This window comes from Microtus pennsylvanicus, chromosome 14 (assembly GCF_037038515.1).
Source record: "Microtus pennsylvanicus isolate mMicPen1 chromosome 14, mMicPen1.hap1, whole genome shotgun sequence".
NCBI classification, from domain to species: domain Eukaryota; kingdom Metazoa; phylum Chordata; class Mammalia; order Rodentia; family Cricetidae; genus Microtus; species Microtus pennsylvanicus.
Genome location: NC_134592.1, coordinates 39,314,816 through 39,333,562, shown reverse-complemented (window position 1 = coordinate 39,333,562; position 18,747 = coordinate 39,314,816). Strand labels below are relative to the sequence as shown.

Sequence of the window (18,747 nt, the reverse complement as noted above, 5' to 3'; positions counted from 1 at the left end):
ACATGATGTCCCAGGACAATGGAGATCCTGGATCCAGAGGGCAGCAGAGGCATTTTATAAACTTGTCTTACGGTGTATCTAACAGATGGAAGATATAGCTTTCAGGCTCTCAATGGCTGAAAATGTGCTTTGTTTGAACTACATTTAAAGGTTATATAAAAATTTGGGTTTGGCAGTGGTGGCCTTTGAACCTTTTCAGCCAGTAGGTGGGTTGCTTGCTCAGCACACATGAAGTCCTGTGTTCAACCTGAGCACAGTATGAACCCGTGTGCCGTGCACCTATGATCTCAGTAATCAGAACAGAAACAGGAAGGTCAGGAGTTCATGGTCATCCTTGGCTACACAGTGTATTTGTGGCCAGCCTCGGCTACTCCATCCCCTGTCTCAAAACAAACGCATAAAATAGGTGAATTCAAACAGCAATTTTGTTACTCTTTTGTTCACATTTGTAAAAGTTACAGACCTCCCAAGGAGACTAGAAAATCTGATCCTCTGCTATCTGGTAGTTTTGTCTGATTGAATCAACAATTTGGAAGGTCACTTGGAAGAATATAAAATGTTCTTTTCCTTTGATTTAATAATGCCTCTAAAATAAAACAAATCAAAAGAAAAACCAAGGTCTCACCATGTAGTCCCGGCTAACCTAGGGCTGTTTTGCAGAGCAGGCTAACCTGGGACTCCCAGAGATCTGCCTGCCTCTGTCTCCCAAGTGCTTATTCAGAAAAATAAATATAAAAAAGAAGGAAGGAAAGTGGGGAGTAGATAAAAATAGAAAAATAATTATATCATTTTTGTTGTTTTTATTGCACTATACATTTTTATCAGCTCCCTTCTTCCCTTTTCCCCTTCTACCCTGTCCCATAACTCCCATGCTCCCAGGAGATCTTGTCTTAGGGAAAAAAAAGAAAGAAAGAATATATTTGCTGGCCTGTAGTTCATGTCTTTGATCTCACTACTCAGAGGCAAAGACAGGTGGATCTCTAAGCTCAAGGCCAAACTGGTCTACAAAGTGAATTCCAGGTCAACCAAGACTACTCAGTGAAACCCTATATCAAAAATAGGAAAGAAAGAAAGAAAAGATTGTGCCTCAAAAAATTTGGGCTGGAGAGGTGGTTCAGCAGTTAAGAGCACTAGCTGTTCTTCCAGGGAGCCTGGGTTTGATTCCCAGCACCACGTGGTGGCTCACAACCATCTGTAACTCCAGTCTCAAGGGATCCGATTCCCCCTTCTGGCCTTGGAGGGTGCTGCATAGTACACAGATCCACATGCAGGCAAAACACCCATACACATAAAAAATAATAATAATACAATTTAAAAGAAATCTTCAAGGTGGTAGCAGAATTAAGACAGCATTAATTAGTAAATGGGAGATCTGGAAACAGCTTGAGTAAAGCAGAACAGCCGGAGGCTAAGCGAGTCACAGAATATCAGTTTACAGCTGTTGAAATGGTTGCTGGGGAGCCTCAGCCATAAACACATCAAATATTTGCCTAATTCCACTGCACGGGTAAACGAGCCAGCGGACAGTTGTGGTTGCCTTTGTGAAAGGCCACCATTGAGGTTCTGAAAAAGCCACGGGGATGCAGTCAGTAGCTTTCTGGAGTAGAGGGCTGACAAGATACATTACTGGATAATCTGTTTGGAGGTAGAGTGTTTCTTGAACAGAACGTGGTCTTAGTCCCAGGTTGGGTTTTATGCCATTGGCCTTGGTGCTAGAATGTGGGGTGTGCACAGGGCTGCTGACCCTGTGCCCGGCCAGTTGCCATGGTTGCATAGACGCCTGAGCTTTGAGAGAGTGTAGAGTCTGTTGAGGAGGAATGCAAAGAGCCTGACTATTTGGAAATGCACTTTCTGCAGCCGATTTCTTTTTAGACTCGTGTAGATCAGTTGGTTGTATCAGTCACTAAGCATTTTAAGTTCCAAATTACTTCTGTGTTCTTTTGATCTTTTGGAGGTTCGATTGGCTTGAGGACGAGGAAGAAATAAGCAAGGGGAAGAACCTTCAAATAAGTGTGTGGAATTCTTTGAGTTCTCTGTTTGACACTTGGGCTACAACAGAAAAGATTAGAAAGATGGGGGAAACATTCAGGGTTTTCCTCTTAATCTCATGCTTGTATAGTCTACATGATCTTAAGCCCAAAGCACATGGATTAAGGCAAAAATACACGGAGTTAATTGACTGATTCCTCACAATAAATTTAGAAAGTAAATTCTGCCGTTTTCTCCATTCTAAAGATTACCTGAGGGTACACAGGTAGGGATCCTGGATGAACGTGGCTTCTGTGTGGCCAGACTATTGAGCATCTGTGTTGTCAGCCAGCAGGAAGCACTGGGCGTCATAATCCGTAGTGTTTTTAGGGGTGACTACAGGGTTGCTTAGTGCAACATCTTCCATCAGGGTTGATTTAGTCACACCCCTTCTTTTCAGCATAGAATCATGTCAAAATTTGTGTTTCTCCAAGGTTCCTTCCGTCTAGTTTCTGGGACTTCTTTTATATTCTGAGGCAAAGAAAGCAAATCTCACTCATTTTGGAGACTAATACTTGTTAGATGCCGACGTTACGGGTTGGCCGTGTGCTCAGCTGTAGGCAGCATGCTACGTATGCACAGGGCCCCTGGTTCAATCCCTACCCCACCCCCTGAAACCCACTGTGGATAATTCGGTGATGTTCTCTCTTAGGCAATGCTGACGGAGATTGAGCACAAGGTGGTGTCTCTGTTAGATACCTGCAAAGACCAGGGCGTGGGAGACTGCGGAGCCACTCAGCAAGAGGCCGAAGCCCTTTCCTGGAAACTCAAGACTGTGAAGTGCAACTTGGAAAAGGTCCAGATGATGCTTCAGGAGAAGCACAGCGAGGACCAGGTAAGCATGGAGCTGCGTGGACATCCTAGAGCCTGCTGGCAGTACTCTGGGTGGAGGTGGCAGTGCAGACACACCATCCACGTTAAAGAGTCACGGATGTTTTAAAAGGAGCGAAAGGAGAGGACGCACGGACTTCTGGGATCGCACTTTCATTCCACTGTGCAGGTTTCCAGGCCTAGGGGTGCCTGTTGGTGGCTGCAGGTTGACTTGAGCAGATTCAACGAGGCTGAGGATTCTATTGATTTTGAGCTTTGATGTAGAAATTTTTTTTTTTTTTTTTTTTGGTTTTTCGAGACAGGGTTTCTCTGTGGCTTTGGAGCCTGTCCTGGAACTAGCTCTGTAGACCAGGCTGGTCTCGAACTCACAGAGATCCGCCTGCCTCTGCCTCCCGAGTGCTGGGATTAAAGGCATGCGCCACCACCGCCCGGCTTAGAAAAATTTTTCATAAGGAAGAACGTATTTAAAAGGAATTTTGGGGGCCAGCAATATGCCTTTGGGGGTCAAAGAGGTTGTCCTGCATCCCTGATGACCTGAGTTCAACACCCTGAATCTATGATAGAAGGAAAAAGCCAACTTCCACAAGTTGTCACCTGTTTACCACAGCACGCACGCGCGCGCGCGCACACACACGCACACACACACACACACACACACAGAGAGAATAATAAATAGATTTAATTTTTCAATAAAATAAAATGAAGGAATTTTGTGACTCTAAATGAACATGAAGCCATTGTAGAAAACATATAAATATATGTAGATAAGATAAACATTTTATATATGGACTTTGAATGTAACTCAGTTGTTAGAGTGCTTGCATGCATGAAGACCTGGGTTCAATCCCTGCCGCAGCGGGCAGTCCTGGCACAGGGTAGGTGGAAGCAGGAAGATCAGAAATTCAGGGTCCTCCTTGGTAATATATCAAGTTAGAGAACACTGTGTCAAAAAAAAATCAAAATAAATTGATGGTGCACACCTTTAATTCCAGCACTCAGGAGACAGGTGGATCTGTCTCTGTGAGTTCAAGGCCATCCTGGTCCACATAACAAGTTCCAAGCCAACCAAAGCTACATAATGAGACCCTGACTCCAAATAAATAAACCAACAAATAGATATAATATCATAAAATAAAGATTTACTTCATAAAGACAAAAATCTGTTTCCAGGGCACTTTTGTTACTCATTTAGAAATATATATTTATACTGCCCAGACTATCATATAGTTCAAGTATCCTCATGACATCTAAAGCATCTTAGAAATGGATCTCACAGTAGAAGATTTGCATGAAAGCTTATGAGTGATTTCACTGGGGACTGAGATTCATAGGAATGAAGGTGGCCCTGGGTACATGGGCTATGTGGTTTCTCTGTCATGCCGAAGTTTTTGTCTTTTAAAAATATGTAGCTGGGGGCTGGAGAGATGGCTCAGAGGTTGAGAGCATTGCCTGCTCTTCCAAAGGTCCTGAGTTCAATTCCCAGCAACCACATGGTGGCTCACAACCATCCTTAATGCCCTCTTCTGGGCATACACACAGACAGAATATTGTATACATAATAAATAAATAAATTTAAAAAAAAAATATGTAGCTGGGAGGTGGTGGTTCATGCCTGTAATCCCAGCACTCGGGAGGCAGAGGCAGGTGGATCACTGTGAGTTAGAAGCCAGCCTGGTCTACAAAGTAAGTTCCAGGACAGCTAGGGATACTTATATAAGAGAACTTTAATTTATAAACATAATACTGCCCCTTTAGGTTTTTTGGGTTTTTTTTTTTGTTCATTTTGCTTTGTTCCTTAAAAAAGATAAATTTCCTGACTTTTGTAAATTCCTTAGGCAAATTAGATTGAGTACGTAAGACAATTATCTCACTAAATGTAGTAGTCTCAGAAGTTGATATGAAATAAGCGCATTGAATTATAGTAAATAACAGTGCTGCTATTTACTCTGTGTTGGTAGCTCAGATCACTGCGTCTTTTAAAATCAGTCTGCCATCATGGAACATGTATATGTTGGTTTGTGTGTTGGTTTTCCAGCATCCCACCACTGTGAAGCAACCATCAGAGTCCCACACCGTCTTCCAGCCAGTCAGCTTTCCTGAGTTTGAATCCGTCATAACTGAAAGGCCACAGTTCAGCAAACAGAAGGACGTTCCCCAGACACAGGTAACTCCTGTTCTCTCAGCTGGAGGGATGGGAACTAAACTTTCTGGTTGGTGTTTCTCTTTGGACTAAAGCCCGAGCTACCATTGGAGGGCTGCATTATGACTGAAGTATGGGTGCTGGGGCCTGCAGGGTCTGCACAGTAAGCTATTCCACTGGGGATAGAGCCTTGATCCTTCATTAGGTTACCCCCCTTTCCCCTCCCCCCTCCCCTCCTCCTCCTCCTCCTCCTCCTCCTCCTTCCTCTCTCTCTCTCTCTCTCTCTCTCTCTCTCTCTCTCTCTCTCTCTCTCTCTCTCTCTCTCTCTCTTCTTCAAGACAGGGTTTCTCTGTGTAGCTTTGGAGCCTTTCCTGGCACTAGCTCTGTAGACCAGGCTGGTCTCGAACTCACAGAGATCCTCCTGCCTCTGCCTCCCAAGTGCTGGGATTAAAGGCGTGCACCACCACCTCCTGGCAGTTTGCATCTTAAACCAAGTGACCACCGTCAGGGCAAGCTTAGCTCTTTATTGACTGCTCTGCTTTGATTGTTGACTCAAAGCATGTTCATTGGTAATTTTTTCATGTGCATCCAATATAGTTTAAATAACATTTGGCTCTTAAGTGATTATTTTATAGTTTTGTTTATTTACTGTCTCTTTGGGGTTTGTTGTTTGTTTGCAATGCTGGGTTTGAAACCCAGGACCTAGCACACGTGAGGCCAAAGCTCCCTCGGTGAGCCACAGACACAGCTCCTAACTGAGTTTTGGGGGCATAGATGGTAACAAGAATAAGCAAACAGAAAAGAAAAGTGGTAATGACTTGAGGTGATATAAACTAGATGATTTCAACAGAAGACATTCAGGGTGCTAATTGAAAAATTAGATCAGTTAAACCATTTGAATTGTGTCCACTTACAGGTTCTGGCGTTAAAACCATTGGAACAGAAAGATTTAATTAAGTTCACAGAATTCAATGCCAAGAAAACATGGCTGCAGTATTGCCAACAGGATAAAGATGAAAATCAGGAATCAGCTCCGAGGTAAAGCATTTTTCAAATTCTTTAATTATTTTAATGTGTGTGGGTGTTTGGCCTGCCTGTATGTCTGTGCACCATTGCCTGTCTGGTGCCAGAAGAGAGTGTTTGATGCCCTGGAAATGGAGTTACAGACAATTGTGAGCCAGGATTGAACCTGGGTCCTCTGGAAGAGCAGCCAGTGCTCCTAACCACTGAACCATCTCTCCAGCGTGAGACAAAGCATTTCTAAGTATGATGGGCATCCGTTAGATGTATTTTTGCATTTTTCTCTCTTATATTTATGAGGCAAGGTTTGGTGTAACCCAGTGTGGTCTCAAACTTGCACTAGGGCTTTCTAATCCTGCCCCACCCTGAATACTGAGATTACAGGTGTGCACTCCCACGCCTGGCTTGTGTGATGCTGGTGCTCAAACCTAGGGCACTGTGCCTACTAGAGTCACTCTACCAGCTGAGTGAGAGCCCCTGCCCCAGAAAAAGGAAATTTAGGGGCTGGAGAGATGGTTCAGAGGTTAAGAGCATTGCCTGCTCTTCCAAAGGTCCTGAGTTCAATTCCCAGCAACCACATGGTGGCTCACAACCATCTGTAATGGGGTCTGGTGCCCTCCTCTGGCCTGTGGGCATACACACAGACAGAATATTGTATACATAATAAATAAATAAGTAAATATTTTTTTTAAAAAAAAGGAAATTTAGGTTCATTCACTCTGTGTGCTTGCGCGTTTTACCTTTGTGTATGTGTGTGTGTGCCGCTTGTGAGCCTGGTGTCCATAGGAGTCAGCAGAGGCCCTCAGATCCCCAGGAACTGAACTTAGGATGGTTGTGAGCTACCCTGGGAACTGAACCTGGGTCCTCTGCAAGAGCAGCAAGTTGGTTAAGTTGGTCTTAACCAACTCTCCAGCCTCCCAGCTGTAGTGATAAGGAGTAGCGGGCTATGTTCCTGGCACCCGGCTGCCCGCACTGCTAGCTAATGCCCCAAAATAATTACACGGAAACTGTATTCTTTTGAACACTGCCTGGCCCATTAGTTCCAGCCTCTTATTGGCTAGCTCTTACATATTGATCTAACCCATTTCTAATATTCTGTGTGGCACCACGAGCTGGCTTACCAGGAAAGATCTTAACCTGCATCTGTCTGGAGTGGGAGAATCATGGCGACTCCCTGAATCTGCTTCTTTCTCCCAGCATTCTGTTCTGTCTACTCCGCCTATCTAAATTCTACCCTATCAGAGGGCCAAGCAGTTTTCTTTATTAGTTAACCAATGAAAGCAACAGATAAGATACAAGACCCACCTCCATCACCCAGCCACTTTTGGATATTTAGTATTGGAAGAATTGTTTATTTTAAAATCTGACATGAAACATTGTGTAAAGGTAATCTGAGATATATGTGTGTGTGTTTCAATTCTTTTCACACTTTTTTTTTCTCCTCTTCACAAGCGGCAAGGTTCCTGACCCTGGAAATGCGGCTCCAGGTTCAGCCTTGTCACCCCAGGGCCAAAGTGGTGACAAGTGGCTGTACCTTCACCATGAACTAACTTCAAGACCAAATCCCCCAGGACCTCCGCCGGTGGAGCCTCAGGTCTGTGTGCTTCTCTCTCTCGGGAACCCAGTGAGGACTCATCTAGAAACCTGTGTTCTCTGCACGATGTGCCCGTTTGTTTTCAGAAGGCAGAGGAACCCTGTGGCTTCTTCCCCGGCCCGACCCTCCCTTTCTGTTCCTGTAGCCCCTGCTCCCTAGTCATGGAGCTCACTATGCTGCTTATTTTCTTCTCTGCCTACACATTCGTGGGCATGTTTCTGGAACAGAACAGTTAAGGAAGGACAGGTGATTGACTCACGGTGTAAGAAGGTCATCGTGAGGGGGACGGCACAGCCGCTGAAGCAGCTCCCTCTACAGTGGCTGGCTCACATGGCTTGTTCACATCTTGGTGGATCAGGAGGAGAACCGGGACCAAAGCAGGGCCATGCTGTTACCCTCAAAGCCCATCCCCAGTGGCCCACATCCACCCGAAAGACCTCACATCTCAAAGGTCACCTTCCACAGCAGTGCCAGCAGCCCACAAGGGACACTTCAAATTTAAGCTGTAATGCTCTGTGTTCACCATTAGAAGGTCAGAGAAGAAAATCCGTGTCTGCTTGGTTCACATTTGAGTGCCTAGCATAGCACCTATGGCAATCTGGCGTTTTAGTTACTATCTGTTGAATGAATAGCATGTACTAAGTTTTACAAAACACCTATAGAATGGTGTGTACATGCTATTCATGCATCAGAAGATTCTGTAGAACCTATCACATGCCAGCCTGTGCCAATGGCACATTTTGTTGATGTTGAGTTCTCCCCAAACCAGGAACAAGTGAGAGTGGCCTGGCTTGGCTGCTCCCAGCCACCAGGTTTTGTTTTGTTTTTATAATTTATTTAACTTTATTTCATGTGTATTGGTGTGAAGGTGTCAGATCCCCTAGAATTGGAGTTACAGACAGTCGTGAGCTGCCATGTTGGGCTGAGAACTGAACCCATATCCTCTGGAAGAGCAGTCAGTGCTCTTAACCACTGAGCCATCTCTCCAGCTACCAGGTTTTATCTAGTCAGCTACGCACTTACTTGGCCTGGGCAAAGGTCCTCAGTGAGTTCTAATTTCCAGTCTAATGGGAATGTATTTCATGCTCAGAACCTTATTTGACCATTTGGAGTTGAATTAGCCTCCTAGGTAGGGTTTTGTCTGAATTTCTCCTTACTAATCACACTTAAAACATATGTATATAAGTGTCTTTTAAAGTCCTATCCATCTTTTCCCTGGAGAGTCTTCTACCACCACAACCTGGTTGTTTGTTTGTTTTGTTGTGTTTCGTTTCATTTTTAAGTTTGTCAGCAAGTTGAGGCTTTCATGCATGCATGCAATGGATTCTGACCATATTTACCCAAACTTCTCTGATATACACCCCTACTCCCTTCTTTTATGCCATGTTTTATATAGCCCATGGACTGTAATTTGTGATGCCCATGTCCTTATCGGTATAGGACCATCCAACAGAGCACGAACCCTCATGGACTTCGCCCCATCCACTCTGGCACGCCATTGATGTTATAAAATATTTTATTCAATTTGAGAATAAATTGAGGAGTGTTCATACTCACTCTTCCTCCTGAACATGGTTCAGTTCTAACGCTGACTTGCCCTTTCAATAATAAGTCAGATGTGGATCTATCCCTAGTTGTGACTGACTTTTAGGGGTTTTCTGGGGGCGGGGTAGCAGGGGTTTGAGACAGGGTCTCTCTGTGTTGTCCTGGTACTCACTCTGTAGACAAAGCTGACTTTGAACTCAGAGATCCACCCACCTCTGCCTTCAGAATATTGGAACTAAAGGTGCTCACCACCTCCGCCCAGCTTTTTCCTAATTGTGATTTGTATCTCATTGTAAGAGTTGGCTATACAAGGAGCCAACTAATAAACAAACTAGTACATAATAAATAGACTAGTTAAAAAACTGGCTAAGTAGCCGGGCAGTAGTGGCTCACACCTTTAGTCCCAGTTTTCCAGAGGCAGATCTCCAAGTTCAAGGCCAGCCTGGTCTACAGATTGAGTTCCAAGACAGCCAAAGCTACACCGAGAAACCCTGTCTTGAAATAATGAGGGGAGGGAGGGACTGGCTAAGTTTGTGGTTTGAATAACCTATTAAGTTGAAAGATTAAATTGAGAATGCAGCTCAGTGGTTGAGCCACTTGCCTAGCATATAGAAGACCCTGGGTTCTGTCCCTAGAACTGCAAAAAATATTAAATAAACACATACATCTATAAATTTCTGGCTTTATTAATTCCTCTAATTATGCTTTCTCCCTCATATTAGTAGCTAAACGGATCCTTGGTTTTTCCTGTAGTGACAGGATACATACAGAAGCTTGCTGAGGAGGGGGTACCCGGGAGGCCTGCGCGCTGAGGCATGCTCATTGCGTTTACATTAGCTCCAGCAGCGGCTCAGGCTATAACTAATTAGGTTTCTCTCTTCCGGACAGGTGGCCACAAATACGAGCACGCTGCCCAGTGTGAGTGTGTATAACTTCAGATGCCCTACGGCCGACGAGCTGCACACTTACACCACCCAGCTCGAAGATCTCCGCCTAGAAGCAAACCGCCTTCAGACCCAGGTAGAAATTACACACTGTGAATTTTTCTCATGGCAGTAACATTTTGCAGAAAGAAAGACAGGAGGTCATCATCACACATCTCCTTCACTGTGCAGTTAATAGAGTCAGAACGGAATGAGTCTCGGGATTAGAAATGGAATTTTTCTTGCTTGCCGACTTGGGTGGTTTGTGTCATGCTGGGAGTTGAATCGAGGACTTCCCGTGCTCCAGGCAAATGCCGTCTCACTGAGCTCCGTGCCCAGCCCTCTGCCAGCTCTGGTGAATTTTGCAGTGGCTACCCAAAGCAATATACAAAGACTTCTGAATGTGAGCCCAGGATCAACAAGGGGTGTGTGTAAAGGGGGTGGTGATTGCTTAGTGAGGTCTCCAGAGTGCCCTGGGATGGGAAGGATGGAGAAGGAGCAGGCAAGGTTTCCAACCTTGTGTGAGCTTAACTCTGACAGGTGTGCTGGGTGGTGGTAGGTATCCTCAGCTAAGACAGCAAGGAAATGAAGCACACATGAGAGTGAATGGCAGCAGGCTGGTTCGGTGGCCTAATGACTTAGGGGCCGTGGCTTACTCCCCAGAGGTCATTAATCAGGAACTCAAGGCAAAGAAAAAGTTGGTTCCAATAACTTGAGCTAAGATGGGGCTCTGGCTCTCCAGCTTACCAGCATATGGAGGCTCAGCCCCGGGGCCCCTTGGAAATACCCCCTCTAAGTGGCCTCAGTTTTCAGCCAGCCCATAGCTGACACTCCTGAGTCCTCCTTACACCACCATCTCTATCTTTAAGAGATCTCTTCCTAACTAACCCCTCGGACGTCCCCCTTATAAGTATACTTCTCTTCGCCATGCCTAATTAACCGCTGTCCCTCCAGGAAAGTGAGGAAGAGCAGCAGGCGAGGTAGCTGATACCTACTATGCCGGCTCTCGGGAGACAGAAGCAAGAGGTTTGCGAGTTTGAGTTCAGGCTGAGCTGATCACAGCTTGAACATAGCAAGGCCCTGCCTCAAACATGTGGAGGCAGGGAGCTGTAGGAGAAGGTTTGCAGCTTCACCTGGATGCCCCTCGCCTAGTGGTTCATCTTTTAATTCCACTCAGTACTTGGTTGCCTCATATTCTCAAGCTTGTTTTTCTTAGTGTCAAGGGAAGAAAAAAAATCTTCGTTTTATTTATTTATTGTACAGTATAATTCACAGAGTAGGTAGATTAGTTTATCGGTTAATAAAACACTAATTAATTGGTCATCTAGCAAGCATTAGTTGAAACAGTTTATCATAAGCTTTTCTGAACGTAAACCTGAAGAGATGAGTCAGTGGTTGAGAGTCCTGCTCTTTCAGAGGACTGGCATTTGGTTCTCAGCCACCATTATCTGGTGGCTTACAACCTCTTGTAACTGCTTTCATGGGCACCTACACCCCCATGCATACACCCTCACACAGACACACACACATGCATAGAATTTTAATATCCAAGAATAAGTCCTCCTTAAAAGCATAGTATAAATTGCATATGCTAATGGAAATGTGGAAAACACATGTTCAGGAAGACAAGGAATCTTAACAGTTTTTTTTTTCGTGATTTAGGAAAGTATGACAGAAGAAACATACATCAATTTGGATAAAAGATTGTTTGAACTCTTTCTGGGCCTCAGTCGCTGCCTGGGCAGTGTGGAGGAGCTGCTGCAGAGACCTGAGCTGCTCAGGGAGGATGCAGCTGCCCAGCAGGCGCTCTTTGAGGTATTGTACTCCTAAGGCACCTGTGTCCTTCTTTCTGCCTGGCGGCGGTACTTCAGGCCAGAGCTCACTGCCTGTCTTCCTTTCCCTCCATCTTGCAGAAACTGGCTCTGGAGCTGAAGAAGCTTTATCTAGCTCTGGGCGACAAGAAGGATGCTCTTCTGAAAGCTGTGACGTGGCACGGCAGGGACACCACGCTGCTACCTGAATGTTTCGATGCTCTGAAAGTCAGTCTGGAGCATGCCCAGGAGAAAGCTGCCTGGAGGAGTTCATCCCTGAAGGCTGGCCTCGACCACAGCTGCAGCTATCAGGTGTGACTCTGAGCCCATGGCTGACTCTGGGGAGCCCAGACCCTCAGTGGCCATCAGTTCTTATAGGAAGTGCTGAGGGAGATGACGCCTTTGCTCTTGGTGGGAGGAGACTACTTGAAAATGAGGCCCCTTCCAAAGGTGTGGGTGTCAAGATGATCGAGCATGATGTTTCTTTTCTTGTATTACATTTGCTTCTTAGAGATTGTCATGGAGAGTGGTTTTATTTAACTTTCTAGGCCAGAAGGATAGGTTACTATTTTTGACGATTCCATTAAAGTCCAGGGCTTCGATAGATTGTTAAGGGAGGGTCTGGAGGCAGGCGAGCTGGGAAACTGCTACAGCTGCACAAAGAAAAACAAATAAAACAACACCACTTAATGAAGGAATCTGGCCCATAAAAAGCAAGCCTAAGGGCTTGGGGAGATGGCTTCATGGATTAGAGAGCTTGCTATAAAAACAAGAGGACCTAGGTTCAAATCCCCAATAGCCATGTAAAAGCCAGGCATGGCCATACATGCCTGTAACCTCAGTACAGGAGGCAGAGAGTGGTGGATACTGGGAACTGGGTGGCCAGCCTAGACAGCAGTGAGCTTCTGGTTCAGGGGGAGACCCTGTGTTGATGGTGATGACGATGATAATGACAATGATGATGATGTCGTTGATGATACTGATGGCGATAATGATGATGTGAAGAATGACAGAAGAAAATCCCTTCTTGGCCTCTGCATGCACACTGGTGCACATATACCATGCACACATACAAAACCCAACAAGACAAACCAACCAACTCTGAATCTAGGAAGCTTCTAGAATCAAATAAAACAGACGTAAGGGGGGGGGGAGAACATGCCAGCACCCGGTGTTGGGTGCAATCAGCCAAACTCAGGACAAATGGATTATGTTTTCTTACATATATGAATCCAAGAAACAAAAAAGAATAAGGGAGCCAGCCAGCTGAAAGAGATGCTGTCCTGGCTTGCATTCTGCTCCTATGATAAACACCACAGACTCTCTTGTGACACAAAGACCTTAATGGTATTCCAATTGAACACCAAAAGGAAAATTATAAACAATTACAGAAGTCTGCACCCCATCTGGATCATTAATCATTTGAAGGAATTAGTATTGATCCTGGGGCGGGGGAGATCGTACTGTTTTTAGCAAGAGGGGGTGTTATCCTTTTATCAACATTGGGAGTACTGATGAAATGACTTGATGTCTGCTATGTGCTTCAAGATAATCTGAAGGGAAGGGAAGTTTGGGCTAGCTGAGTGAGATCCAGGGGCAGGCTGAGCTCAGAGATGGAATGTGTGGGTGACTCTTTCTATTCATGTTGAAGTTTTTCAAGAAAATTTCAATTTAATAAAAAGGGGAGGAAGGTCTAAATGAGATTTCTCCATTTCCTATGTGTACCTTTTTCATATGCAGAATGAAATAAAGCGATTATACAATCAACTCATTAAGAAGAAAATGGCTTTACAGCAGTCTTTGAACGCGATCAGTGGACAGAGTATTGGCGAACAGCTTCAGGTAACCAATCAAAACAGTTCAAATGAAGCTGACCTCAGACCAGAGAGTCTTGGGCATCAGCTGCTTGTCCAAAGCATACCCCTTGGCAAGTGTTATGAAGGTTAAGCGGTCATTCAGATGAGAACAATTTATGTTGACCTTCGAGTGCAAGGCTCATGTAGGACTCCATGAAGCATAATATTTTAAAGTAATAGTTCATTTTCCCCTGTCAATGGGAAAAAGTTAAGACTGTCTACAGTTGTCAAAGGTGTTGGTAAAGAGGCCCTTACCTCGTCCACTGGAACCCTGATTAGTCCAGTTTCGAGGGGCCAGTTGACTTATATAAGGGTTTTAAGGATAAGTGCTCTTCCGTTCAGCAACAGCGTCCCTTCATTTACTGAGCTAATATTGAAAACCCACCATGTTCCATTGCTTCTCTAAGATCTGGATGTGTGTTCTCCCTGAAGAGGTCAACTAAGATGCTGGGGATGTGACTCTATTGGTAAAATCATTTGGCTATCATTCATGAAGCCCAGGAGTTGATCCCCAGTACTGAATAAACCAAACGTGATGATTACCTGTAATTCCATCCCTGGGGAGGTGGAAGCAAGAGGACCAGAAGTTCAAGGTCATCCTCAGCTATATAGAGAGTTTAAAGCCAGCCTGGGCTTCCTGAGACTAGACAGATAGATAGACTAAAAGAATAGTTGCGTAAAGATAGATCTAGCAGGACTGTTTGGGGATGAACCTGGCCACAGTGCTTGCTATAACACCTGTGCATCTCCCGAAGCCCATTGGATTAAACAGTTGCCTATGACTAAAGCAGCGAGCACCTTAGGATGGGGTGGCATACCATGTCCCTGCTGAGAAGGACCCGGAGAGCTGGGGGTATAGCTTGTGGTAGAACACTTGCCAAGCATGTACAGGCTCTTGGGTTTAATCTCCAGCAACATGGAAAGGGATGATTGGATGTTGTTCTGTTGTTTTTTTAGTTTTCATTTTGAATTTTTGGGGATGGTCTCACTCTTCTACCTGGCTGGTCTTATATTTAGCAAACTCTCCTTCCTTAGTCTCCCTAGTATGAATCACCGTATCCTTGCTAATATTGATGATGATGATGATGATGATGATGATGATGATGATGATGATGATGATTTTGAGACAGGGTATCCCTATGTGGTCCTGGCTGGTCTGGAACTTACTGTTTAGACCAGGCTAGCCTTGACTTCCTAGAGTTCCATCTGTCTAAGCCTCCCAAATGCTGGATGTAAAGGTGTGCACTACCACCCCTGGCCCAAGCTAGTTTTTTGGAAGGTAACTGTGTAGTGGTTTAAGAGGTGTTCAAGAGCTGATGAGCGTTCAGAACACTGAGGTGCAGAGACCATGAATCCCGCACTATGCACATATGCCTCGTTTGCTATGTGCGTAGAATGTGTTGGGAACAAATTCAACCCTGGCACTTCTAGGGAGACTGACAAGAAGAGCTGCATGTTGGTGGAACGGGGTGTCAGGACAGGCCTTTCATTTTCCCCTTGGTTTGTTTCTGTGCTCCCAAGGCACTTCCGTGTGTGCTTCTGTTTTGATGGCTCCGTGTGCTTCCTGATTTAACTATGGTATTTCTCTCCTATCTGATTTCTCACTTAGAAGGCAGATGTGCATACAGCAGAGCTGCAGAACTCGGAGCGGCAAGTCGCCAAACTAAGGAACGAAGGGGAAAGGCTCCGTTTCCCTCATGTTTTACTCCAGGATGTTTACAAGTTGGAGGTGTGTATGGGCAGAAAGCATTCATTCAGCACCGAGGGCGGAAGGGACAAGGCTTGGGTCTTCACCAGGATTTTCAATGTGTTCTTTGTCTGATTTACGTTCTTGGCTGGTTGAAATGCTTGTATACATCTGCTTTCTCTGTTTCAGGATGTTCTTGACAGTATGTGGGGAATCCTGAGAGCCAAATATCTAGAACTCAGCAGCCCATTCCTCTCCCAGAGCCAGCAAGATGCCTTGCTGCAAGGCATGGTGGAGCTCATCAGTATTGGAAAAGAAAAGCTTGCAAGTAGTCCCTTGCAACACGCCAAGAGTAAAGTTGCTTTGCAGGCTCAATTACAAGATCACAAGGTAAGAACCTTTTTGGTGACCTTAACCTCCAGTTGTTCCCAAGTGTGCAGAGGAAATAATTATCCATCATCCTCTTTGATGAAGACATAGCATTCTGCTTACAAGCTCCTTCAGAAGCTTCTCACCTCCGTGGAGCTTTTCGTTGATTGAGAAGGCAAACAGTTTATCAACGAGTCCTTAAGCAAATCTACAATTAAAAGTATCTTCATCCTCTGAGGGCTTCTAATAGGAGATACTGACTTACGGAGGTTAGGAAAGGCCTTCCTGAGAACTGGGATCAAAAGGAAGGCTTATAATCTAATGCTTTAATTAGTCCTCTCATTTTCCATTCATTTCATTATACAAAATTCTCTTGATCTACCCAGCATGGTTGTGCAGACTTTTAATCCCAACACTCGGGAAGTAGAGGCAGGAAGATCTCTGTAAGTTCAAAGCCAGCCTGGCTTACATAGCAAATTCCAGGAGGACTACTTTGTAAGACCCTGTCTTAAAACACAGAGAGACAGACAGACAGACAGAGAGAAAGCATAGTCACCCTCACAGTGGAGTTCAACCTTTTGACATTGTGATCACATTGACATCAGCAAAGCTCATACTCAAGAACCAGGAAATAGAATCAGCCCTCTTCCCGCTAAATCATATGTTTTAAATGAGTTTAGGATTTTATGTTGTGCTGTGTTTGTAGCTATGTCCTGCCTCGTGTGGCCCATGGATTGCAGGTGGGACATGCCAGTGTGCGCTGGCCCCTTGTCTGATACTTTTACAAGCTTTCTATGTAATTGTCCACTTCTAGGGGTAGAAGAGGTTCTTACAATTAAGGGGCCCCTTCAAACAACTAGAGGAAGCAGCCGGGTAAATGGAGTCACTGGGTGAAGAATAGCCTCCTGAAAGAAGTCCAGTCAGCCCCTTAGCAAACTCCCCTCACGTGGCCATTGTATTGAGTCTCAGTGGGCGCTAAGACTGAGGAGCCCCATCTGTTGATGTGGGATGCTCGGGCTCACACGCTGAACATCATTTGAAGACCGTTTGTCTCCTGAGTTATTAACCACCTTCTAACATTCTAAAACTCAAAATAATTAAATCAGAAAGATCATAGCAGAAAAGGAAATTGATTTAACACTAATGGTCGCTGCTTAAAATAGACTATTTGGTGGCAGTTTTACTTAAGGAGAGTGTATCTTTATAATTCGTTAAGATTCCATCTGTTCTTTAGAGTCTCAGGGATTGGACCACTTTAGTTCCTTTCATGTGCCTATGTGTTTGATTCTATGAATGACTGTGTATATATGTTCACTATACATTTGATTCATTCTATGACCTCCTGAGGCTGGGGAATTTTTTTAAAAAAAAAATTAAGCCAAGCTTATTGGCACAGGCCATAACACCATCTGCTTTGGGAAACTGAGGCAGGAGAAGCACAAATATAAGGCCTATCTAAACAGTTTAGTGAGACCTCCCTGAAAATAAACAGTAAAAGAGAACTGTGGGCACCCAGTCATATCTCAGTCATAGAGCCCTTGGCTAGTGTGAGTGAGGCCTTGGGGTCACCGCCCAGTACAGGAGGGAGGCTGGTCAAAGGAACTGGGGTAAACAAATTAAAGTAGCTTGGCTTTTATAATTTTCCCAATTTGGCAATAAATATTAGAAACCTTTTCCATATTTCAGGGATTTTTCCAGAAGCTCGTCGCTGACATGTTGTTGATTCAGACTTATTCAGCCAAAATGTCTCCACCATCGTTGCAAAAGGGCGAGAGATTTGGGGCAGAACAAGAGGCCGAAGTGAGAGCTCTGGGGCAAGAGGCCTGCCTGCGAGGCTCCCAGCTTCAGAGTGTGCTGCAGGTATGTCACATGACCTCTGAGCTGGGCCTCCTGGGTTCCACCCACTGCAGGCATGAGGGCATCCGAGCTGCAGCTCTTGGAGGTGCAACAGAAAGGAAGGCGGAGCTGGGCGGAGCTGTGCCTCCTCCCCACTTTGCGCGAGGTCTGCTGGGACTTGTCATACTGAGAATGGGTAGCGTGGAGGCATGTGACAGCCATGGATGGGATGAAACAGTCCATGGTTCACAGCCTAAGCTCCTTTTAAGAGCTACTGGGCATGCATGTCCTGTCGGGAAAATGCATCCGTGCTAATTCAGCCTCAGTTCAAACAAAAGTCAACCACATATCTAGAGAGTCCTTTTCAGCTTGAAGCTTTCCCCTTAACTCACAAAAACCACCCATAAAGGAAAATTTAAAAGGAAATACCCAACTTTATCATGTTATAAACACAGTATTATTTCCTGGTGACAGTATTTATTTTCTAGTTATGTTGTCCAATTGATGTTAAAGTAATGGTGGTTTTAAAAGGTTTCCTGGACCGAGTGAGTGCTCTACAAGACCAAGTGGCTGATCTTTGAGTAGAAAGGAGAATTGCTAAGGTTGTTTTTCTAAGAGACGATGCTTAATGTCAATAACTTTACCTGCTCAGGAAGCCCGGCCAGTGGGCTACCATGGAAATACGGGGAGGTAGGATGATGCTTTCTGAGCACCACTGATCTAGGGCAAGGCAGCACTAAGGGTAAAGAGATAGTCATGGGAGTGGAGGAGGCAAGGGCCCTCCCCCTACTGCTACCGCCCGTGAGCTCAGGCAGGTGTCAGGTAATTCAGTAAAACAATTGTTCACTAGAATTGGGGACTGCATCAGAGAGGCAAGAATAACCTGATGGAGGCTTCCTCTGTTAAATTTAAAAAAAAAAAAAAAAAGGCGTTTCACAATTAGGTCTTTGCCTCTCCCAGGAAGAACAAGGCTGCCATACATTGTGAGGCCTTCACAGTGGCATTCAGGATAGATAACACCTCCACTTGCTGTGTGTTTCTTTTAATCCCATTGCCCAGCTTCCCAAGGTTAGCATAAAGCTCTAGTGAAGGCAAGAGGCATGCCTT

The 18,747-nt window shown here is 44.9% G+C and overlaps 1 protein-coding gene across 9 annotated transcripts in view; it reads left to right on the top strand.

Moving 5' to 3' along the window:
* The window catches only part of Syne2 (spectrin repeat containing nuclear envelope protein 2), a 297,565-nt gene that overhangs the window by 206,231 nt on the left and 72,587 nt on the right, over nt 1-18,747 (top strand). For all 9 annotated transcript variants that reach the window (XM_075947894.1, XM_075947893.1, XM_075947890.1 and 6 more), the window contains 11 exons: nt 2,681-2,863; nt 4,895-5,023; nt 5,916-6,037; nt 7,472-7,613; nt 10,047-10,178; nt 11,744-11,896; nt 11,995-12,204; nt 13,633-13,734; nt 15,358-15,477; nt 15,625-15,825; nt 17,491-17,664. In XM_075947894.1, the coding sequence (XP_075804009.1) occupies nt 2,681-2,863; nt 4,895-5,023; nt 5,916-6,037; nt 7,472-7,613; nt 10,047-10,178; nt 11,744-11,896; nt 11,995-12,204; nt 13,633-13,734; nt 15,358-15,477; nt 15,625-15,825; nt 17,491-17,664 (1,668 nt within the window). The remainder of the gene's footprint in view (nt 1-2,680; nt 2,864-4,894; nt 5,024-5,915; nt 6,038-7,471; nt 7,614-10,046; nt 10,179-11,743; nt 11,897-11,994; nt 12,205-13,632; nt 13,735-15,357; nt 15,478-15,624; nt 15,826-17,490; nt 17,665-18,747) is intronic.